Source organism: Doryrhamphus excisus, linkage group LG16 (assembly GCF_037039965.1).
Source record: "Doryrhamphus excisus strain RoL-2023G ecotype Guam linkage group LG16, RoL_Dexc_Guam_v1.1, whole genome shotgun sequence".
Classification (NCBI taxonomy): Eukaryota; Metazoa; Chordata; class Actinopteri; order Syngnathiformes; family Syngnathidae; genus Doryrhamphus; species Doryrhamphus excisus.
In genome coordinates, this window is record NC_136372.1 from 7,031,830 (window position 1) to 7,051,524 (window position 19,695).

The 19,695-nt window shown below is 40.6% G+C and overlaps 1 protein-coding gene across 11 annotated transcripts in view; it reads left to right on the forward strand.

Annotated features, from left to right (window-relative positions):
* Positions 1-19,695, forward strand: part of cep112 (centrosomal protein 112) — a 132,416-nt gene that overhangs the window by 67,566 nt on the left and 45,155 nt on the right. For all 11 annotated transcript variants that reach the window (XR_013629920.1, XM_078796978.1, XM_078796980.1 and 8 more), the window contains 2 exons: positions 120-302; positions 8,560-8,790. Coding sequence is in view for 10 of the 11 variants with exons in the window: in XM_078796978.1 (XP_078653104.1) it covers positions 120-302; positions 8,560-8,790 (414 nt within the window). In the remaining variant the exon portion in view is untranslated. The remainder of the gene's footprint in view (positions 1-119; positions 303-8,559; positions 8,791-19,695) is intronic.

Here is a 19,695-nt window from a genome sequence, read left to right on the forward strand (position 1 = left end):
ACCAACGGCACCAGACCCAGTTGGTTGGAGGGTTCAAGGAAATTGGATGGACAAGTTGTCATGACGACGGAGTTGCCAAGTGGCTGATGAAGTCTTTCTTTGCCCGCTTGTCCAATCAGATGGCTGAGCAGCGCGCCAAGCACGAGCAGGAGAGGACACGCCTGCAACAGCAGCATTGCGCCGAAAAGGACAGCCTTGTCCAGGAGCGCCAGCGGGAGGTGAGCAGCCTGGAGAGCCAGGCCAGGGCCGCCTTGCAGCAGCACCAGCAACACACTCAGGAGTGGAGGAAGCGTGATGCCCAGGTAGGGGGTCTCCACTGATCCATGTTCGTATGCACACATGCTAACCCAAACCGGTCTCCTGTGGACTACAGTTTCGTATGATCCCTCGTTTTTTTTCCTTGGGTTTCAAAAGCACAGCAGGTTACTGGACACTTGAAGTTGATATTCCGGTGATTACGTTTGGTGGAATATTTTGTTTCTCACGTTAGAATACACGGAGGGAAATTTTTATTTGGGCTGAATTCACGTTAAAAAACTTTTTCAGGGAATTTAGGTAAAAACTTTTAATTTTATTACTTTTATCACTAACTGAGAATTGGTAAAAAAAATAAAAAATCGGAAACCACTGGTAGCTAAATCTCTCTTTTGTGTTTGTATGTTTGTACGCCGGACCGGTGTATGGCATAGGATACCATTTTAATGCTATTGATATTGATCTATTCATCCAAAGCAGCAGCTCTTCGTCCCATGGTGGTGCTCGCTATGTCTTCGCCTAAGCTAGCCTTAGCGCTCTGTGGGGGGGGGGGGGGGGGGCACTTGCAGTTTGAGATATGTTGGATACTTCATTTTTTTGTTGTTATCGGCTTGAAAGAAAATACATTTGGATAGAAATAACAGAAATCGGCGGCATAACTGTCAAAAATAATATAACTATTGGGTTCATATTGTTTTTTTGGGAGAAAATAATGTGGTTATGGTTGATGATGGCCTTGTTAGCATTATTTTTATGTGCCTTTTCATATTATCAGAAAACATCCCTCCCAGTTACACTAGCTAGTTGACTTTCCCATTGACGGCGCCATGTCAGCCATATTTCACTTGTGTGTGTGTGTAGCGTGTAGTAAAATGTCGTGTTGATTTCTCAGGAGGTGACACAATACACACTTCCTGTCCTCTCATCCCGACATCCTCACTTTCTGTTTGCTCGTCTCGAATACCGAGAGTAGAGATCACATTCCTGCCGAGTGTCAAACGTCAAAAGTCGTAAAAAAGATCCCAATTTTCATTCAGGACAGGACGACGAGGTTCTTGGAAAGTTGACGCTATGCTTTGACTTCTTGTGCTGGGGGTGGGGGGGGGTGGGGATCTGATGCTGAATTGACAAGCAACTGACACACTAGCAACTTGCATGTATAAAAGATGAGGCTTTTTTAACATTTAGCAAGACTACTTACTATTAAATAGAAGTTGCTTCCCCTTTAGGGAACTCTCTCATCTTTCCTGTCACATGGATAGCAACACTTCTTTAAACACTTCCATCACGCCAAAATGCAATGAAAATATTTTAATTGTCAGTGCACACAGCAATTATAGCAGCATGGTATTGCAGATACTGTATGACACCCGCAAGCAGTGCAAAGCATTTCCATTATAATTCAAGTTAAATAGCACCATTGAGTTGTATATATGTTCAATGTTACTATATGTAAATAACAAAGAGCACATTAGACAATGAATTCATACCATACGTATGTGGCCATGCATACTGGTATGCATGCACTAGGGAGGGGCTGTAAAGTTCAATGCTGGTGAGGAACTGTGTCATGTGACAAAGCAATTATACTTTATTTAAGTTTTATTGAATTACGCGGGGGTATGCTGGAGCCTATTCCAGCTGACTTCAGGCGAGAGGCGGAGTACACACTGGACTGGTCGTTATTATTAATTCCTGATATATTATTAAAATAGTGGGTCATGTGACAAAGCAATTTTAATTTATTTAAGTTTTATTGAATTACCATTAACAAAACCGAGTATCAGCAGCACCTCCGGTGGTTGTGACCATGTAGTGTTGACCCAATTGCTTTGATACTCATCAGTATTACCAGATTACCATAATTCAAGCTACATAACACCATTGGGTTGTATATATGTTTAATGTTACTATATGTAAATAACAATGAGCACATTAGACAATTAATTCATACCATATGTGGCCATGCATACTGGTATGCATGCACTAAGGAGGGGCTGTAAAGTTCTGGCTGGTGAGGAACTGTGTCATGTGACAAAGCAATTTTAATTTATTTAAGTTTTATTGAATTACCGTTAGAAAACCGAGTATCAGCAGCACCTCCGGTGGTTGTGACCATATAGTGTTGACTCGGTAGCTTTGATACTCATCAATATTACCAGATTACCATAATTCAATTTATATAACACCATTGGGTCGTATATATGTTTAATGTTACTATATGTAAATAACAATGAGACAATTAATTCATACTGGTATGCATGTACTAGGGAGGGGCTGTAAAGTTCATGGCTGGTGAGGAACTGACTCCTGCAGAGTTTTTTTAAGGTTAATATAGGTTGCTCATTAAGAGAACCCAAAAAAACATGGTGATGATTCACTTTGGTAAAAATAAATAAATAAATAAATAAAAAATCTGTTACTTTTGCATCAAGCCAGTTGCACGCTTGCACAGTAGAACATCCACACACCCTTGATTGACACAAGCTGGAACCAGTTAAATACTAGTCTAACGCACTGATTCAATCAGGAAGTAGTAACGCCCCTGCGTGGGTGGGACTCAAGGATCGGTTGAGCTAGCGTAGCACACTTTCTCGTTTCGGGATTGCCTGCATGCTGTACTTAGTGACATTTTCCAGACAATTTTATCACTAAAATATTGAAAAGCCAGTAAACCTCACTCTTCGGCCCCGTAAGCATCATGCTGGATGTTGACTTATAGCTTAAAGCCTACCGCACTCTAACCCGGGCTTGCACACGGGGCGGGCCAAATCGGTTAGTTGTTCCATTTTTCTCCACCAACTCCTCCTTTCAAATCCTGTCCTGAATCTTGATGTATTTTCTTGGAGCACACACCATCTGGTCATCAAACAGCATCGAGTCTCACTTCTCTTATGAGATCTCTCCCATGGACGAACTAAGGATGCTGTCAGTTTTTCAAAGCGTTTCCATCCCAGCTATGTGATTCGGACGAGTCAAGTGGCGAGCGTGATGACAAACACAAGCGGCTGAGAAGATGTGTGATGAAGACAACAAGGCAGACAGTCGTAGACTAGTGCTTGTGTAGTGTCATTTACTGTATGACTGTCCCTGTCAAGGGGACTTGTCTTATATTTCTCACTGATTTTCTGCAGTAGACAAGCGTTTCACTCGGTTTGCATGTCAGCCTTAAATGATTGCATGTCATCGCCCCACTTTTTTTTCCCCCGTTAATTTGACTGATCATAGAGGAAGAAGAGCATCGTCTGTTCAAAAGCGTGAACTTATTGAGGATGTGCATATATCAAATGTTGAGGTGCTTGAGTTTGACTGACAATGATGAAACATTAATGAGAATAGAAACGCATCAGAAGAGCTTACATAAAAAAAAAATTATGTTTGAATCCAGTTATTCTCTGTATAGCAGAGAAGGTGATTATATTTTGTAACGAAATAGTACTCTTTCAACTATACAGTAACACAAAATATATTGTGCATTTATGTACACAGTACCACTAGATTAACCACGGTTATGGTCTTCCTGTTTTTTGGTTAAAGTTGAAAATTGTGTCTTGGTTTGCATACATTTTCCAGTTAGCGTACAATGTAATGCGTCCCATTTTTTCCACCACATGTTGATGTGTTCATTCCACCATAGAAGATATGTCATGCTACATATATTAATATCAGTATCGGCTGATATCGGTATACGAAATTGAGAGTTGGACAATATGGGCATATCGATATTTTTCAGCAATAAAGCCAATATCGGACATCCCAAGTGTTAACACATTGGCTTTCTAGAATGGACACATTGGATTTATATTATTTCTTATGAGAGAAACTAATTTGGTTAGCATTTTAGTGATGCTAACAAAGCTTCCACTCTAATTAGATAATGATTATTTGGCTATTGTATCTATTAGTTTTTACAATACAAATACAAAGAATCCTAATCAAGTATAATAAATCCAAAGAATTCTACCCACAATAAAACTAAAAAGAAGCAAAAATGAAACAATAAAAGATCATTTTATAAAAATAAACAAATATGGCTGACTATATTACATTACAGTGCAACCTTCAAAGTTCGAACACCCCAGAAGTCCAAAATTTGGAGTTCAACCAAGATGTTCTGCGAAAATATGTCTCTGAAGCAGTGGTTCTTAACCTTTTTTGGAGGTCCTGAACCCCACCAGTTTCATATACACATTCACCAAACCCTTCTTTAGTATAGATAAGTTTTTCCGTAATTCATGCAAATCCATGTCGTGCATAATCATCCAACCACTTTCTTTTCAAGTAAGACATCACATGACGTACTACCACGTCAGCAACTTGATTGGCTACACAAGGTCACGTGATCATCTGCAGCCAATGATGGCCTGTGTAAAGTGTGTTCCTTTCTGATGCCACTGCAGAAAATTACCTGTGATGGCAAAGACAAAATATGTGATGATAACCATAGAACAGAAAATGGTCCTTAATATCACATAGTAAAAGATTTGGCTGCTGAGTTGAAAAAGGGCATGTAATAATATCAATAATTAAATATCACAATGCATGATTAATTCTATCCATCCATCCATTTTCTATACCACTTATCCTCATTAGGGTCGCGGGGGTGTGGTGGAGCCTATCCCAGCTGACTTCGGGTGAGAGGCTGAGTACACACTGGACTGGTCGGCATTATTAATTCCTGATATATTATTAAAATAGTGCATCATGTGACAAAGCAATTTTATTTTATTTAAGTTTTATTGAATTACCGTCGCGGGGGTATGCTGGAGCCTATTCCAGCCGACTTCGGGCGAGAGGCTGAGTACACACTGGACTGGTCGGCATTATTAATTCCTGGTATATTATTAAAATAGTGCATAATGTGACAAAGCAGTTTTAATTTATTTAAGTTTTATTGAATTACCATTAGAAAACCGAGTATCAGCAGCACCTCCAGTGGTTGTGACCATATAGTGTTGACTCGGTTGCTTTGATACTCATCAGTATTACCAGAGATCATCTCATATGGGGAAAAACAAAAGGTATGGGCTACATCTTTATGCAGGATGATAGTACATCGGTTTAGCTACTGCACACTGCAAGGCAACTTGTCACATTATCGCACTTTAGGATACTGTACAGATGTTTTGCAGTTTCTGTGTGATTTCTCTTGATCTTTGAACTTTTACGCTGATGTTCTGTCAGCCTTTTATCTTCCTTGGAGCAGACAAACCGTGACCCACATTCTTCTATTTGGTACCGTTTCTGATATCTCTACATCAACCTCTTCTCCATGTGCACTCACTACACTCAGTCTGTCCTGTTTCTATGTGTGTCATTCGCCATGTCACAGCCAATAGGGGGATCACTCTCTACTCATGAAAGCATTTTTTTTTCAAGACACATCACCCATAATTTTTAATGAGAATTATACATTAAAGACTCTTGAGGGCTCAGATCAAATAATTAAATATAGCGTTTTTATGCTGTTTTATGGCGGTTATTTTTGTGTTTGTGCACACAAGCTAAATCATCAGCCCTTTCGGGTGACGTTTCTTGTCCAAAGTCGCCTTGATTCTCTCCAGTGTTAGCTTGAAACGCTTCTTTCTGTGCGATGCCCAAGCATTTGAGCAAGGTTTAGCCTGAAGGAGTGCAATCCGCAGTAAGAAACTGTAAAAGCAAGGCTTGTAATGAGTGTGCAATAGCCGCATCCTACAGGCAATGTAGGTTTTTGTTATGTGGTGTATTAAAAATTGCTGAAAACATTGTTGAATATAAGATATTATTTAGCAACAGGTACAACCCCGACCGGTCCAGGGTGTACCAGGCCTCTTGCCCAAAGACTGCTGGGGTAGGCTCCAGGATACCCGCGACCTTAGTGAGGATAAGCAGCATAGAAGATAGATGGATGGATGGATGGAGGTACAACCCCTGAAAATGACATTAATTCCTCAATAATGGCACCTATACATACTACAGCATAGATGATTGAGTTTTGTATGACAAATCAGACATCAATCTGAAGCACTGGGACCGGGTGCCAATGTTTAATAACTCTCCAGATGGTGCTGGAACCAATTAACAGCAATAAACAAGGGACGATGCTATATCTACACCAGTGTTTCACATACATAGTGTTTCTTTTATGGTGGCCCGCCACTACAAATTGATTTCCATAATGGTAATGGTAATGGTTTTATTTCATTTGAACATGCATCAGATTACACTTGAATGCATCACATAATCAGTTCACAGTTCCACATGTCCAAAAGGAGTAGGAAGAAACAAAGCTTATTAAATCCTACCCCTCCATCTGGTACTTTTACAATCAGTAACTGTTACATTTGTTCACTTCCTGCTTTCCTAATATAGTTTAAGTTTTGTTTTTTGGTTGTTTTTTTTTCTTTTTTTTTGTCACGTACCGAAGTACGAGGTGATATGACCATCCAATGACATAATGGGTACCATAGTAAGTGTCAATATAGTGATATATATAGCACATCATGACTGGTTCAAGATTCATCATCAGTAGTAGTTGGGAAATGGTTTTTCAGGGACAACCCATGAAAAAGGCCCAGACCTCCTTCAAACAAACGCACCTTGAAACTAAAACTTAGATTTTCCTTTGTTCTGTCATGATGAACATCCATACAGGCTTATTGGTAGTTGATGGAATCTCTAACTCTCCTGGGTGTACTTCTGAGTGAGTTTGGTGGGGCCTAGACCCTGAAAACATGCAAAAGTTGAGTACTTTAAAGCCCTCAAAAAGGCAATTTAGTTAGGAATGATAATTGTAAAGAACGAGGTGGGGTTTGTTGAGGTACAATTCCTGGAGGTGTCCCAAAACCCCCAAACCAGAGTGGTAATGGTGATGGTTTAATTTATTTTGGGCATGTATACAAGTTACATTGGAATACATCACATAGTACAATTCACAGGAAGGAGCAGAGCTTATTTACCGTATTTTCTGGACTATAAGTCGCTCCGGAGTATAAGTCGCACAAGGCTAAAAATGCATCATTAGGTAGAAAAAAACATACATAAGTCGCATTGGAGTATAAGTCGCATTTTTTGCGGGTAATTTATTTTCCAAACTACTTGACCAAAACAGACATTACGTCCTCTTGGAAGGAAAGTTTTAACAATAAAAAAATAGAGAACAGGCTGAATAGGTGTAAGATATGCTAACACAACGCTAACACAGTTACACCAAAAATAAACATGAACAGAAAAGCTGTCCAGTTTTTTCATTTATAAGTCGCTCTGGACTATAAGTCGCAGGAACAGCCAACCTATGAAAAAAAGTGCGACTTATAGTCCAGAAAATACAGTAACCTTACGCCTCATCTTTTTTATATCCCTTGCAATACACTTCCTGTATTCCCATTGTACAAGGTAGTATAACAATATGATAAAATGGGAGTCAAGGTTGTAGTGGTAGACATCAGTTTTGTTTTTTTTTTGATGATTTTTGTTTGTCATGAATATGCGTACCAGATTTTGTGTCAATATTAGCAAGTGCTAATATTTAAAAACTAATAAGACACAGGGCGCTAATAATAGGGCGTTCTGGACAAATAAAACTTGCACAGGATGCACATGCTTGTTGAGTTTTTGAGCGCTTTTGTTCCCAAAATAATAATAATAATAATTGTGTGTTAATGTGTTTATTATTGTGGTTGAAGTTGACGGTTAACAAGCTGTTTATAATATCGTGGGTTATGTCACCATACCACACCAAGTATTAGAAACAGCTTTCAGTCTATTTGCCACCTTTTCTCTGCAAGGATTCTTCATCACCCCCCCAAAAAAGCGTTGCCATTTTAGGAGAATTATCATCAATTCCTTTTGAAGTTTTGACATGTTGCAAAAGTCTTTGAGATGTAACTTAATTACGTCTGTCAAGTCCAGACTATTTCTGGTGTTTCAGAGAGGCAAATAGAGGGGTGGCTCTTATTAGCATTCCCACTTTGTAATGTTGACGGTCCCTGGCAGCTATTAAAGAGGGCTCTTCTGGGCAAAGTCAAGGCTGAGTATGTTTAAAAAGAGAGGCCAGCAGATTAAATGGGGGTCATGACATTTTAGAGGTTACCCACACTTATGGCAAACACCAAGGAAAACAGATTTAAGCATGTCACGTTTTGTGAATGAATTCTAAATCTTGTTAACATGATACAACCGGCAACATAAGGAATCAATGACTAAAATTAATCTAAAATAAAGTAAAACTACTCACAAATGACATGGATATTTCTTGTAACATGGACAAGATACAGTTTATATACACAACAAATCATTAAAGACAAGAATTCTGTGTCTTTTCAGGCGATTTCCGATTTGGAGACCCAGTTGTCGTGTTTGCGTGAGGAACTCCACGTGGATCGTGTCCAACATAAGCAACAGCTGGCCAAGATGGCAGTGCTCCGAGAGGAGGAAAAGCAGAGGGCTTACCTGGACAAAGACGCGTCCCTAAAGCGGCTCCGCTCTGACATGGAAAGCATTCGCAATGAGCTTGAGAGGAATCACCAGCAAGAGAAGGAAGCTGCTGAGGAGAAGGTAACAAATATCAAGAGAGTTCCTTGACAGTGGTGTCAGAAGTGGGATGTTTAGATGCAAGTGGTTGTCAGTGGTGTGTCCAATCAACGTCAAAGATGGGTGGGACTGATGATCAGAATGTGTTTTGTGGTTAGTATACAGTTGTTTCCACTCGAAATACCCCAGAGAAAGGGTTCCAAAACTTTACCAACTCAAGGCCCACTTGAAAATCAAAAAAATCTCTGCGGCCCACCTTTGTCCTATAAAGTACATATATTAAATGCTGCGTTCTCAGAGCACTTAACTTATTATTATTATTATTATTATTATTATTATTATTATTATTATTATTATTATTATTATTATTATTATTATTATTATTATTATTATTATTATTATTATTATTATTATTATTATTATTATTATTATTATAAAGATTCAGGATTGAAATGAAAGCAGGGAGATAAAGGAAGCCCATACTTTTAATCTAATTATTTCTCATACTTTTCATAACTGCATTCAAGACTGGCATGATGACCAGAGAACTACGTTCCAATCATAAACTGTATAAGGTTCCTAAAATATTGTGACAGGTCAATAACACTCAAAACGTTATTACTTATATATAAATATTTAAATATAAACATTACAAATAAATGTATAAATAATAAATACATAATAATAAACAAATATAAAAATATTTTTTTTATTTTTTAATCATGCAATAAATATTTTACAATAAAAATAATTTTAAAAATAATATCTGCAAAAATGAATAATATTTTTAATGACCGCTCATGGCCCACCTGCAGTACTACCATGGCCCACACTTTGGGAATCACTGCCCTACAGTTTACGTGACAAATGGCGTCAGAAGTGGGGTTGTTAGTTGTGATTGGGTGGGTAGACCTTTTTTCAGGGTACCTGAAAAAACTGTTTTAACTTATTTTGATATCGTGCTTAAAAGACCTATTTTAGACCATTCATTCATTCATTCATTCATTCATTTTCTACCGCTTATCCTCACAAGGGTCACAGGGGCGCTGGAGCCTATCCCAGCTGTCTTCGGGCGAGAGGCGGGGTACACCCTGGACTGGTCGCCAGCCAATCACAGGGCACATATAGACAAACAACCATTCACACCCACATTCATACCGTTGCATCACCAATGTAAAGCGTCATAAATATACAAAATGTATAAATATGTCTTTGTTAGCGAATGAGTTCATTGGTTCCAGACCCAAAGTCATAAAGTGAATTTCCACAAAGTAGGATAAATGGAATATTTTCAAAGTTGGAGCTTCAAAAATCTGTTTTCAAACTTTTAAATAATTTTTTAATACAATTAGAGCCCTCTAGACATGTACTAACACCCCTATAGTCACCTTTACGTTCATATTACCCAAGTTAGTGGACATAAGAGTAAATAAGACATTCATTCATTTTCTACTTATCCTCATGAGGGGCATATTGTCTTCGGGCAAGAGGCGGGGTACACCCTGGACTGGTCGCCAGCCAATGACAGGGCACATATAGACAAACAACCATTCACACTCACATTCATACCTATGGACAATTTGGAGTCGCCAATTAACCTAGCATGTTTTTGGAATGTGGGAGGAAACCGGAGTACCCGGAGAAAACCCACACAGGCACGGAGGTAGCCAAGAGTGGAATCGAACCCGGGTCTCCTATTTTAGACCATAATTTAAAAATATTGATATATCCCCCAGCCCCACGTTCACCCATGGATTCATTTGTAAGCTTGGACATCTTTGTCGAGTATTAGTGGGCAGTCAATCTTCTTAAGGACATCGTTTTTCTTTTGTATGATTGTGAAATGTCTGTCCTGTGTCAAATGGTGTAAGAAGTGGGATGCACCAACGGGACAGGTGTGCCATGTTTAAAAAGGGGAGACATTAATGATGAATAGAATAGAACAACACAGAATGTGTTGTATTTATGGTGGTAAGTTAATGATAAATGGTGTCAGAAGTGGGATTGTTTACATATGTCGGACCATTTTCAACAGCTTTTATGCTCGGTTGAGGGCACCAATAAGAGTTTAAACACACTTGAATATAGTAGTCCATTCATCCTTGGATTTATCTTATAGTTTGGACGCACAGAGTCAAGTCTAAAGAACATTTATGGAGATCCACTTAACGACACGGTGTGCACGATTGTAAAATATATTCACAAGTACTTTGAGTTGATATACGGGTCAAACCTGGAATGGAAACCGCACTTGATCTGTTATCCAGCTGTGCATTTTTGCTTCCTTGCTCAATCCAGGTGAAGTTGAAATTGGAACATATGAGGAGGAGTCTTTCATTTTACTGCCTTGTAACCTTTTGCTACCGGTTGGGGAAATCACTCGGTAATCTCTAACAGGAAGCTAACTTAAGGGTGGTGTTGATCAGAGTCTAATCCCTCCGGCAGGGGCCCATCAAAGAGAGCGTTTTTCATTAGACACCATCCTGCACCAGCTGTGTAGCATTAACTCCGAAATACAGAGACCTCCGAAGAACCAAGTGGCCATTTTGGCATCATATGGTGAACAGAAACCAGGGAGGAAATGGACTGAGCTTATTATAGGGTAATTCTCATTTGAAAAAGTCCCTTGTACCCCCCCTTTTTTCCATTTGGAAAGCAAGGGTTTTTTAGTCTATTGTGTCTTTTTTTTGCACACTGTCTTCTTCTACAGTACGTGAGTTGTGTGGGAATCTGGAGTGCATTCAAAGCAGTGAGGTTGCCTGATAACACTTTTACCTTCTTATTATGAAAGAGATGAAGGATTTCACCATCCTCTTTCACATAACGTCTTATTTTTTTTCCCTTTTTTTTTTCCTACTTTCTAATCCATTTCCAAGTTTGACTCGGTAGCAGCCGGGGAAAACTTCCTACTTTGTTGCACCCTGTTTTTTTTTTTTTTTCTCCCACATGGGATTGAAGTCAGCCAGGCCTCAGATCTATATTGACTGGATCGCCCTGTTTGCTAAGCTTAAAATGTCTCATTCTTTTTGATACGGACTGAAAATGCTGTCCTCTGCAGTCTACTGTGCTCTTGGAAGCACAGCTTGGGCAGGCCATTTTTTTTAAACAGATCCTGGAAAAAAGGCCAGAGAAATCCATTAAATCCATGAATGGATTCTCATCAAAGACGTTTAAAAGAGGGGAGAAACAGGGGGGGGGGTTGATATTGGGGGAATAATGAGAAACAGAATATCAGAGAAGATAAGAAAAGGCTAGTTCCCGACTTTTTAGTCTTGTTAAAAAAAAGGGATGCTGAGCAGGTGTGCAGGGGAGGGGCTTCTTAGGTGTTGCTATTGAACTTTATCTCTCTAAATGTGTGCGTGTGTGTCCTCCAATCTCTATGCTCCACTGACAGGCCTGCGAAGCGGCTTCTATGCCTGATAAAGACGCCTCATCTCTGGGCTACAGTGAAGCTGCAACTCCCCTCTTTCTCTCTCTCGCTCTCTCTCTCTCTCTCTCTCTCACACACACACACACACCTTCTTATCTTGCGTGCGTCCCAGCCCCCCCTATACCCAACCCACCTGTCACCTGTCTTGCTGCTTTCACAAGCTGTGGTAAAACTCAGAACATCAGCGGTAAGAGTTGAATAGCAGATCCTCAAACTTTAATGTAGCCATAGCGTTGCAATAAACTTTTAGCAATTAATCCACCAGGGGGTGCTAGTCTGAATCAAAACTCTTAATACGAATGAATGAATTCTAGTTGAACCTCATCCCGAACTGTTTCACTGACCCGAATATAAGACGACCCAACTTTTTCAAGCCCGGATTTTGGAGAAATATTACATAGAGCTGTCAAGAATGTGCTAATGGTAATGGTTTTATTTCATTTGAACATGCATCAGATTACAATTGAATGCATCACATAATCAGTTCACTGTTCCACATGTCCAAAAGGAGTAGGAAGGATCAAAGCTTATTAAATCCTACCCCTCCATCTGGTACTTTTACAATCAGTAACATTTGTTCACTTCCTGCTTTCCTAATATCGTTTTAGGTTTTTTTTGTTTGTTTTTTTTATTTTTTGTAATTTTTTGTCACATTCCAAAGTACGAGGTGATATGAGCATCCAATGACATAATGGGTACCATAGTAAGTGTCAATATAGTGATATGTATAGCACATCATTGGTTCAAAACTCTTCATCCTTGTATTTAGCAAACATCAACTGCTTGTATTGTTTCTTGAATTGGCTCATCGTTGTGCATTGTTTGAGGGTCTTACTCAATCCATCCCATAGTTTGATTCCACATACTGAAATGCTATGGCTTTTTAACGTAGTCCTAGCATATAAGTGTTTCAAATGTAGTTCTTCCCTGAGATCATATTTCTCCTCTCTTGTAGAGAAGTATTGGATGACATTTTTAGCTAATTGGTTATTTTTAGCCTTATGCATTATTTTAGCTGTTTGAAGATGAACTATATCAGCAAGTTTAAGTATTTGTGATTTTAGAAATAAGGAGTTAGTATGTTCTCTGTAGGCGGCATGATGAATTATCCTTACTGACCTTTTTTGCATTATATTTAGATAAGATAAGATGTGCCTTTATTCGTCCCTCAGTGGGGAAATTTGCATTGCACAGCAGCAAGAGTACAGAGTCAGTTGAACTGAAAAAGTTTGTATATTTTTCTGTATTTAATAAATGCGTTTTTTTGAAAACCTGATGCGGCCCAGCCTTGCCCAGACCCTAGCTCCAGTGGCCCCCAGGTAAATTGAGTTTGAGACCCCTGCTCTAGAGTCAATGGCCACTTTGAAAATGAATGCGAGGTTCTGACCTGTATACACGTATTACACACACCGTCTAACATCAAGCGGCTCCCTCTGCTTTTAATTGCTGATGCATGTGTGTGTCATTGATAGAACTGAATTATCCAATCACACAAGACCAAACCGGACACGTGCAGTATTAGTGTTGCGATTATGATGTTGTTGTCCCTGTCATGCGTTGTCATATAGCCAGTTCATCTTTTTTTTTTTTTTTGCCACCCCACACACACCAAACACTTGTCAGTGCCGCTGACTTACTGGGTCGGTCCTCTGCCATTTGGAGATACACTAAATCACATTATTCACTTGGTCATGGATTAAGACGAGGAGGAGAGAAACATAGGCCGAGGGATGATCAAAGAGAGCCCACATTCACCTCGCACTGACAAACCAACTTAGGAGACAAAAGAGCCGAGGGAGGCAGAGAATGGGATGGGATTTTAGGAGAGAAAGAGGTAGAAGTTTATGGGATGTGGGCGGATTAATCTCAGTTACCCACTGATGCACTGTGATGTGATCTGACTGTTTTTATATTATTACAACATAGTTTTAAAGCAGGTGTTTTTTGTTTTTTTTTTGTATTAGGAATTTTTTTATGTTTGTTGATGGGAGTGCATACAAATCCAGAAGAACCTATCCAAGCTCCTCAGCGCACCATCAGGCCCGGCGGCTGTGACAGAGAGTGAGTCACCCAGCAGATGAAAGAGTCAAAGTAAAGGCTCTGCCATCCCTCCCTTCCAAAAAAAAAAAAAAAGAAACATCACACGACTCACTTTTTGAAGTCATCCAAGAGGAGGGAGGGAAACGACACACTTTCTCAATCGCATTAAAACATGGCGTCAGGCCGCTTCCATCTTGTGGCATGCTGTAGATTACACGTTGGTTTTTGAAGTGGAGTTCTTAAATGGGACACCAGGATGCCGGGCCCTGATTTCTCAGTTCCTCATTCAGCTCTGAATCATCCCTGCATCTTTACATCAGGCAGACTGGCTGATCAAAGTGGGTAAGGAGGTGTAAATGAAGGGGAAGTGAGGTCCTACCTGCGGAGGAAAACATAATGTTGACACAGTTCAAGACGAGTTCAAAGACCATTTGAAAAAGCATTGTTTTATCCATGTTGGATAATTGATCCGTTTTCACGGTTTGGTTGTCCAGCCGCTGCAATTGGCTGGTGACCAGTCCAGGGTGTAGCCCGTCTCTCGCCTAAAGACAGCTGGGATAGGCTCCAGTATAAACCTGCGTTAACAATGAGAGACATTAAACAGGTCCCCCTCAAGAAGATGGAAGGTAGACTTTTTTTTCAAGATGTCAAAAGTGGCATGGTTGGAAATACACTAGTGACTAGTGAGTCCTGTGCGATAGACCCAATGATGGGGGACTCATTGATGGACAGAGTCGCTATGTCGCTATGTGGGACATGGGGCCTTTGAAAGTTTTCCCAAATATGGCGAAACATTGAAACTTCTAGTGTCTCAAATAACAAAAACGCAAAGGCTTGGATGGATTGTGATCTGTATGGAAGACTCCTGACCCAGATAGACCTGAGATTACGTCCACATGGTTGTTAGGTGTTGGTGGTTCCATAACATAAGTAAAACTAATTCATTCATACATTCATTTTCTACTGCTTATCCTCACGAGGGTCGAGGGAGGTGCTGGAGCCTATCCCAGGTGGGATACACCCTGGACTGGTCGCCAGCCAATCACAGGGCACATATAGACAAACAACCATTCACACTCACATTCATACCTATGGACAATTTGAAGTTGCCAATTAACCTAGCATGTTTTTGGAATGTGGGAGGAAACCGGAGTACCCGGAAGAAAACCCACGCATGCACGGGGAGAACATGCAAACTCCACACAGAGATGGCCGAGGGTGGAATCAAACCTTGGTCTCCTAGCTGTGAGGTCTGCGTGCTAACCACTCGACCACCATGCAGCCCTTTCTCAGAACATAAGTAAAAATAATTAATTCATTCATTTTCTACCGTTTATCCTCATAAGGGTCGCGGGGGTGCTGGAGCCTATCCCAGCTGTCTTCGGGCGAGAGGCTAGGTACACCTTGGGGTCGATTACAAAGGGCTCACCTGTCCCAAGAATCCTTCTGAAGGGCTCCACCGTGGCTAACCATCCCATTTCATTGGGTTCATTAAGGTCTTTTTTTGTTTTTGGTTTCAGTTCTAGTTATAAGTTATTGATTGATTTTTGGGGGAAATTATTTTTACTTTTACTTGTGTGGAGTTTGCATGTTCTCCCCGTGCATGCGTGGGTTTTCTCCGGGTACTCCGGTTTCCTCCCACATTCCAAAAACATGCTAGGTTAATTGGCGACTCCAAATTGTCCATAGGTATGAATGTGAGTGTGAATGGTTGTTTGTCTATATGTGCCCTGTGATTGGCTGGCGACCAGTCAAGGGTGTACCCCGCCTTTCGCCTGAAGACGGCTGGGATAGGCTCCAGCACCCCCGCGCCCCTTGTGAGGATAAGCGGAAGAAAATGAATGAATGAATAGTTGTCTGAGGTTGATTTTTTTCTGTATTTCAGCCCTGTGTTTGGCTGGCGACCAGTCCAGGGTGTACCCCGCCTCTCGCCCAAACACAGCTGGGATAGGCTCCAGCATAGTGAGACCCGAGTGAGGATAAACGGCATAGAAAATGGATGGATGGATTATGGATGGATTATTTTTTACTTATCACCCTCGGCCATCTCTGTGTGGAGTTTGCATGTTCTCCCCGTGCATGTGTGGATTTTCTCCGGGTACTCCGGTTTCCTCCCACATTCCAAAAACATGCTAGGTTAATTGGCGACTCCAAATTGTCCATAGGTATGAATGTGAGTGTGAATGGTTGTTTGTCTATATGTGCCCTGTGATTGGCTGGCGACCAGTCCAGGGTGTACCCCGCCTCTCGCCCGAAGACAGCTGGGATAGGTTCCAGCACCCCCGCGACCCTCGTGAGGATAAGTGGTATGAATGAATGAATAATTGTCTGAGGTTGATTTTTTTTCTGTATTTCAGCCCTGTGGTTGGCTGGCGACCAGTCCAGGGTGTACCCCGCCTCTTGCCCAAACACAGCTGGGATAGGCTCCAGCATAGTGAGACCCTAGTGAGGATAAACGGCATATAAAATGAATGGATTTGAGTTGGCACCCTACTAGAATTATGAAGCGTCATTGAAGGTCAAGGCCAACAAATGTTGTGCCACTCATGTTGCCAGTCACGCTAATTTCTTGCGTCCAAGCCTGCTAGTGTGATCTTGATTTATGCTCTTCAGTATTCCTATCTTACTTGTACTCTCGACACATCGTATGTGTAATGTGTGGCGCTGACAGAAAGTAAGCAGGCGGGGATGAAGAGAATCTCTCCTGACAGGCAGCAATGGCGCACTGTGAAATGGAAATAAAGTCTCTTGTCATTACAGCAGCAACTCTCTCCCTGGCAGACAGAGTTACACAGGCGAGCACAGCGAGACGGCGATGATTACAGACAAACGAGCAAATAGCGTCTCCCCCAGCTCTCCTTCGCTGCCACATTGAACTCTTGTGAGAGACGTTGAACAGAGTCGTTTTGAATGCTCACAAACGGCGCTGCCACTGAAAACTGTAGGCTGCGAGCGAATTAATTTTTCCGTGTGAACCCCACAAATCGGCATTAACGCGCGTCTAATTTATGGCGTACGTCCTGATTACCTGTGGACTACCCTTTGCATGCATGCCCCTGTCATTGCGTACGGTGACATCACCCTTTTGTAAGCCGCCATACAGTGTGTTCCAGTTCAGCTGTAGGACAATGCTGAAAACCACAAGTGCTCTTCAGCAATGCGAGATGATTGGAAACATATCTGAAGGGGGAAAAAAATACCATATGGATGCAATATCCTGTCCAGGGTTAAAGACTGTACTGAAAATTCTTTCCCACTGACTTTAAAAGGCACACAAAGAATTGATCATGCGGCATTAATATGTTTACTTTTGTCCGTGCTTACTTCCTTCTTTAGACCTTCAGCAAATTTCCCTTCCAGATAAAATTAGTTGTGGGTTTGGCCTTGAACCATCCTGTTTGTCCATTGTCTCTGATGTGTGTGTTTGTGTTTGGCCTGCTTCCCATCGCAGATCATTAATTAAGTTTTGGTAAGCGCTACTGCATGCCGGGCTCGTCAGATCCGCGCTCTTAAAAACTCGCATTGCTCTTCAAAGCGGCCCGCACTCCGTACCGCCAGGATGACGAGGCGATTGAAGAGCCTGATACAACCTCAAAGTGCCTTCAGCACTCAAAATGCCTTCGGCTGGGAGGCACAGGTAGGCACTTTGAAAGTGCTCACACACACACAGAAACGTGTACATGGACATGTACAGTACAAATGGCGAGGCTTTCAATTTATCAGTTTTCCCACCTTTTCATCTCTTGTCATGTTGCATTTGGAAGTTTCGCTGGAATCCACATCTATAACACGGTTTCTCGTATATATAGATCTAGAATCATTTGGACACCGTTCTTACAATATTGAATGCTTTGCGAGGCCTTCATTTGCTGCTTGTTTTTGCGTCATGCTGCCTTCACTGCCATCTTCAATAAGTAAAAAGCCTGCTCTGTCAGGCCACTCCCTTGGCTGTTGAATTGAATTTCCTTGCCTTCAAGGCTTGAGTTGATTTTGCTTTTGATTTCTTCTCTCCAAAGAATCTGCTTTAGGTGTTTTCTGGCAACGTGTATTCTGGTGTTCCTGGTTGAAATAGTCTGTGATCATCCAAAAGATTTATTATCCCACTTTGTATTACAAATTGATCTACGTTTCTTCTGTCCAAAATAATTGATTCCAGACTTTTTGGCAAAGTTGAATCTGGTTTTCCTGGTGGAAGTATTCTCTCATCATCTAAAAGCAATATTGGACCGCTCACTTGGCTAATGAAGAATGTTCCATTTTGTTTCCTTTAAAAAGTATTTTTTATTTTACCCATCATCCACAGTCCTTATGTGCAACATGACCGCATATCTTTATCGTTCCTGCACGTTCTAAAGGAGAAAAACAGCCAGCATGTGGGAGCTCACAATGCATGTAACGGGACACACCTATTTTGACTATAAAGCTCTTAAAAGTGACCTATTATTATGCTTTTTCCACTTTTCTGACCTATAAATGTAGTTTAAACATTGTATTCTCAAGTTAAACAATGCCAAAGTTTCAGATAATGAGGTTTACGTATTTGAAAGTGAGGCTTGAAACAATTTTAGGATGGCTCAAAATGCACAATTTCAGAAGGCGTGGTAAAACTACTCCCTTTGTGATGTCACAGAGGAGGGGAATTCCTTATATGGGCATCGCTGTAAGCTGTGTTTCCTCTGTTTACTTGCTACCAATGGCTCTTAATGGAAAGCCACGTTTGTTTACAATTACAATTACAATTACAATTCCTAATGATCAGGCACACATGGTTGGACTTCCTGATTTCCCAGATTTTTAATCTGTCAACGGCATTTCACACTGGATTGTTTTGTGAACATGGGTCAGTATTCAGTTGGACTAACCGACAAACTTGCTGAACGCCTTTCCAACGTTACTTGGACATACGGAACAGTCAGAAGAGCAAGCAGTAATTGACAATTTATCAAAAATTATATAATTTTAATTGTGTGATAGTAAACAAAGTCCAAAAAGGTGCTCCACAAAATCATTTAGGGCATCAGGAGCCCTCAACTAAAAAAGAGGCAGCATGTGAAGGTCTAGCAAACTCTGAGGACCCTTTCATTTGGTAAGGTCCATGTGCTCCAGATATCATTGACTACAAAGGTTTTCCATCCAGCGATTAAAAAGGATGCTTATTTATATCAACTTTGAGCCTTGAAAATGAAGGAACTATATGCAACATTTAATTCAAATGTCTAAGATACAGTTCCATGTGGTGTACTGTAGCACAATCCTAAAAGATTAAAAAAAAAAAACTCAACAGTGTGCTTCATGCCTGATAATATCCTCTTCTGAAAAACACTTTCCATGTGTGTCTGATAGCAGAACACTTGATGACGTTCTTGGTTATCTCCTCCAAGAAGGGCTGTAGACTGAAGTTATTAGAAGGTAATAAAAAAAAGAATGAATCTAATAATAGCTGCAGCAGTCATGATAAA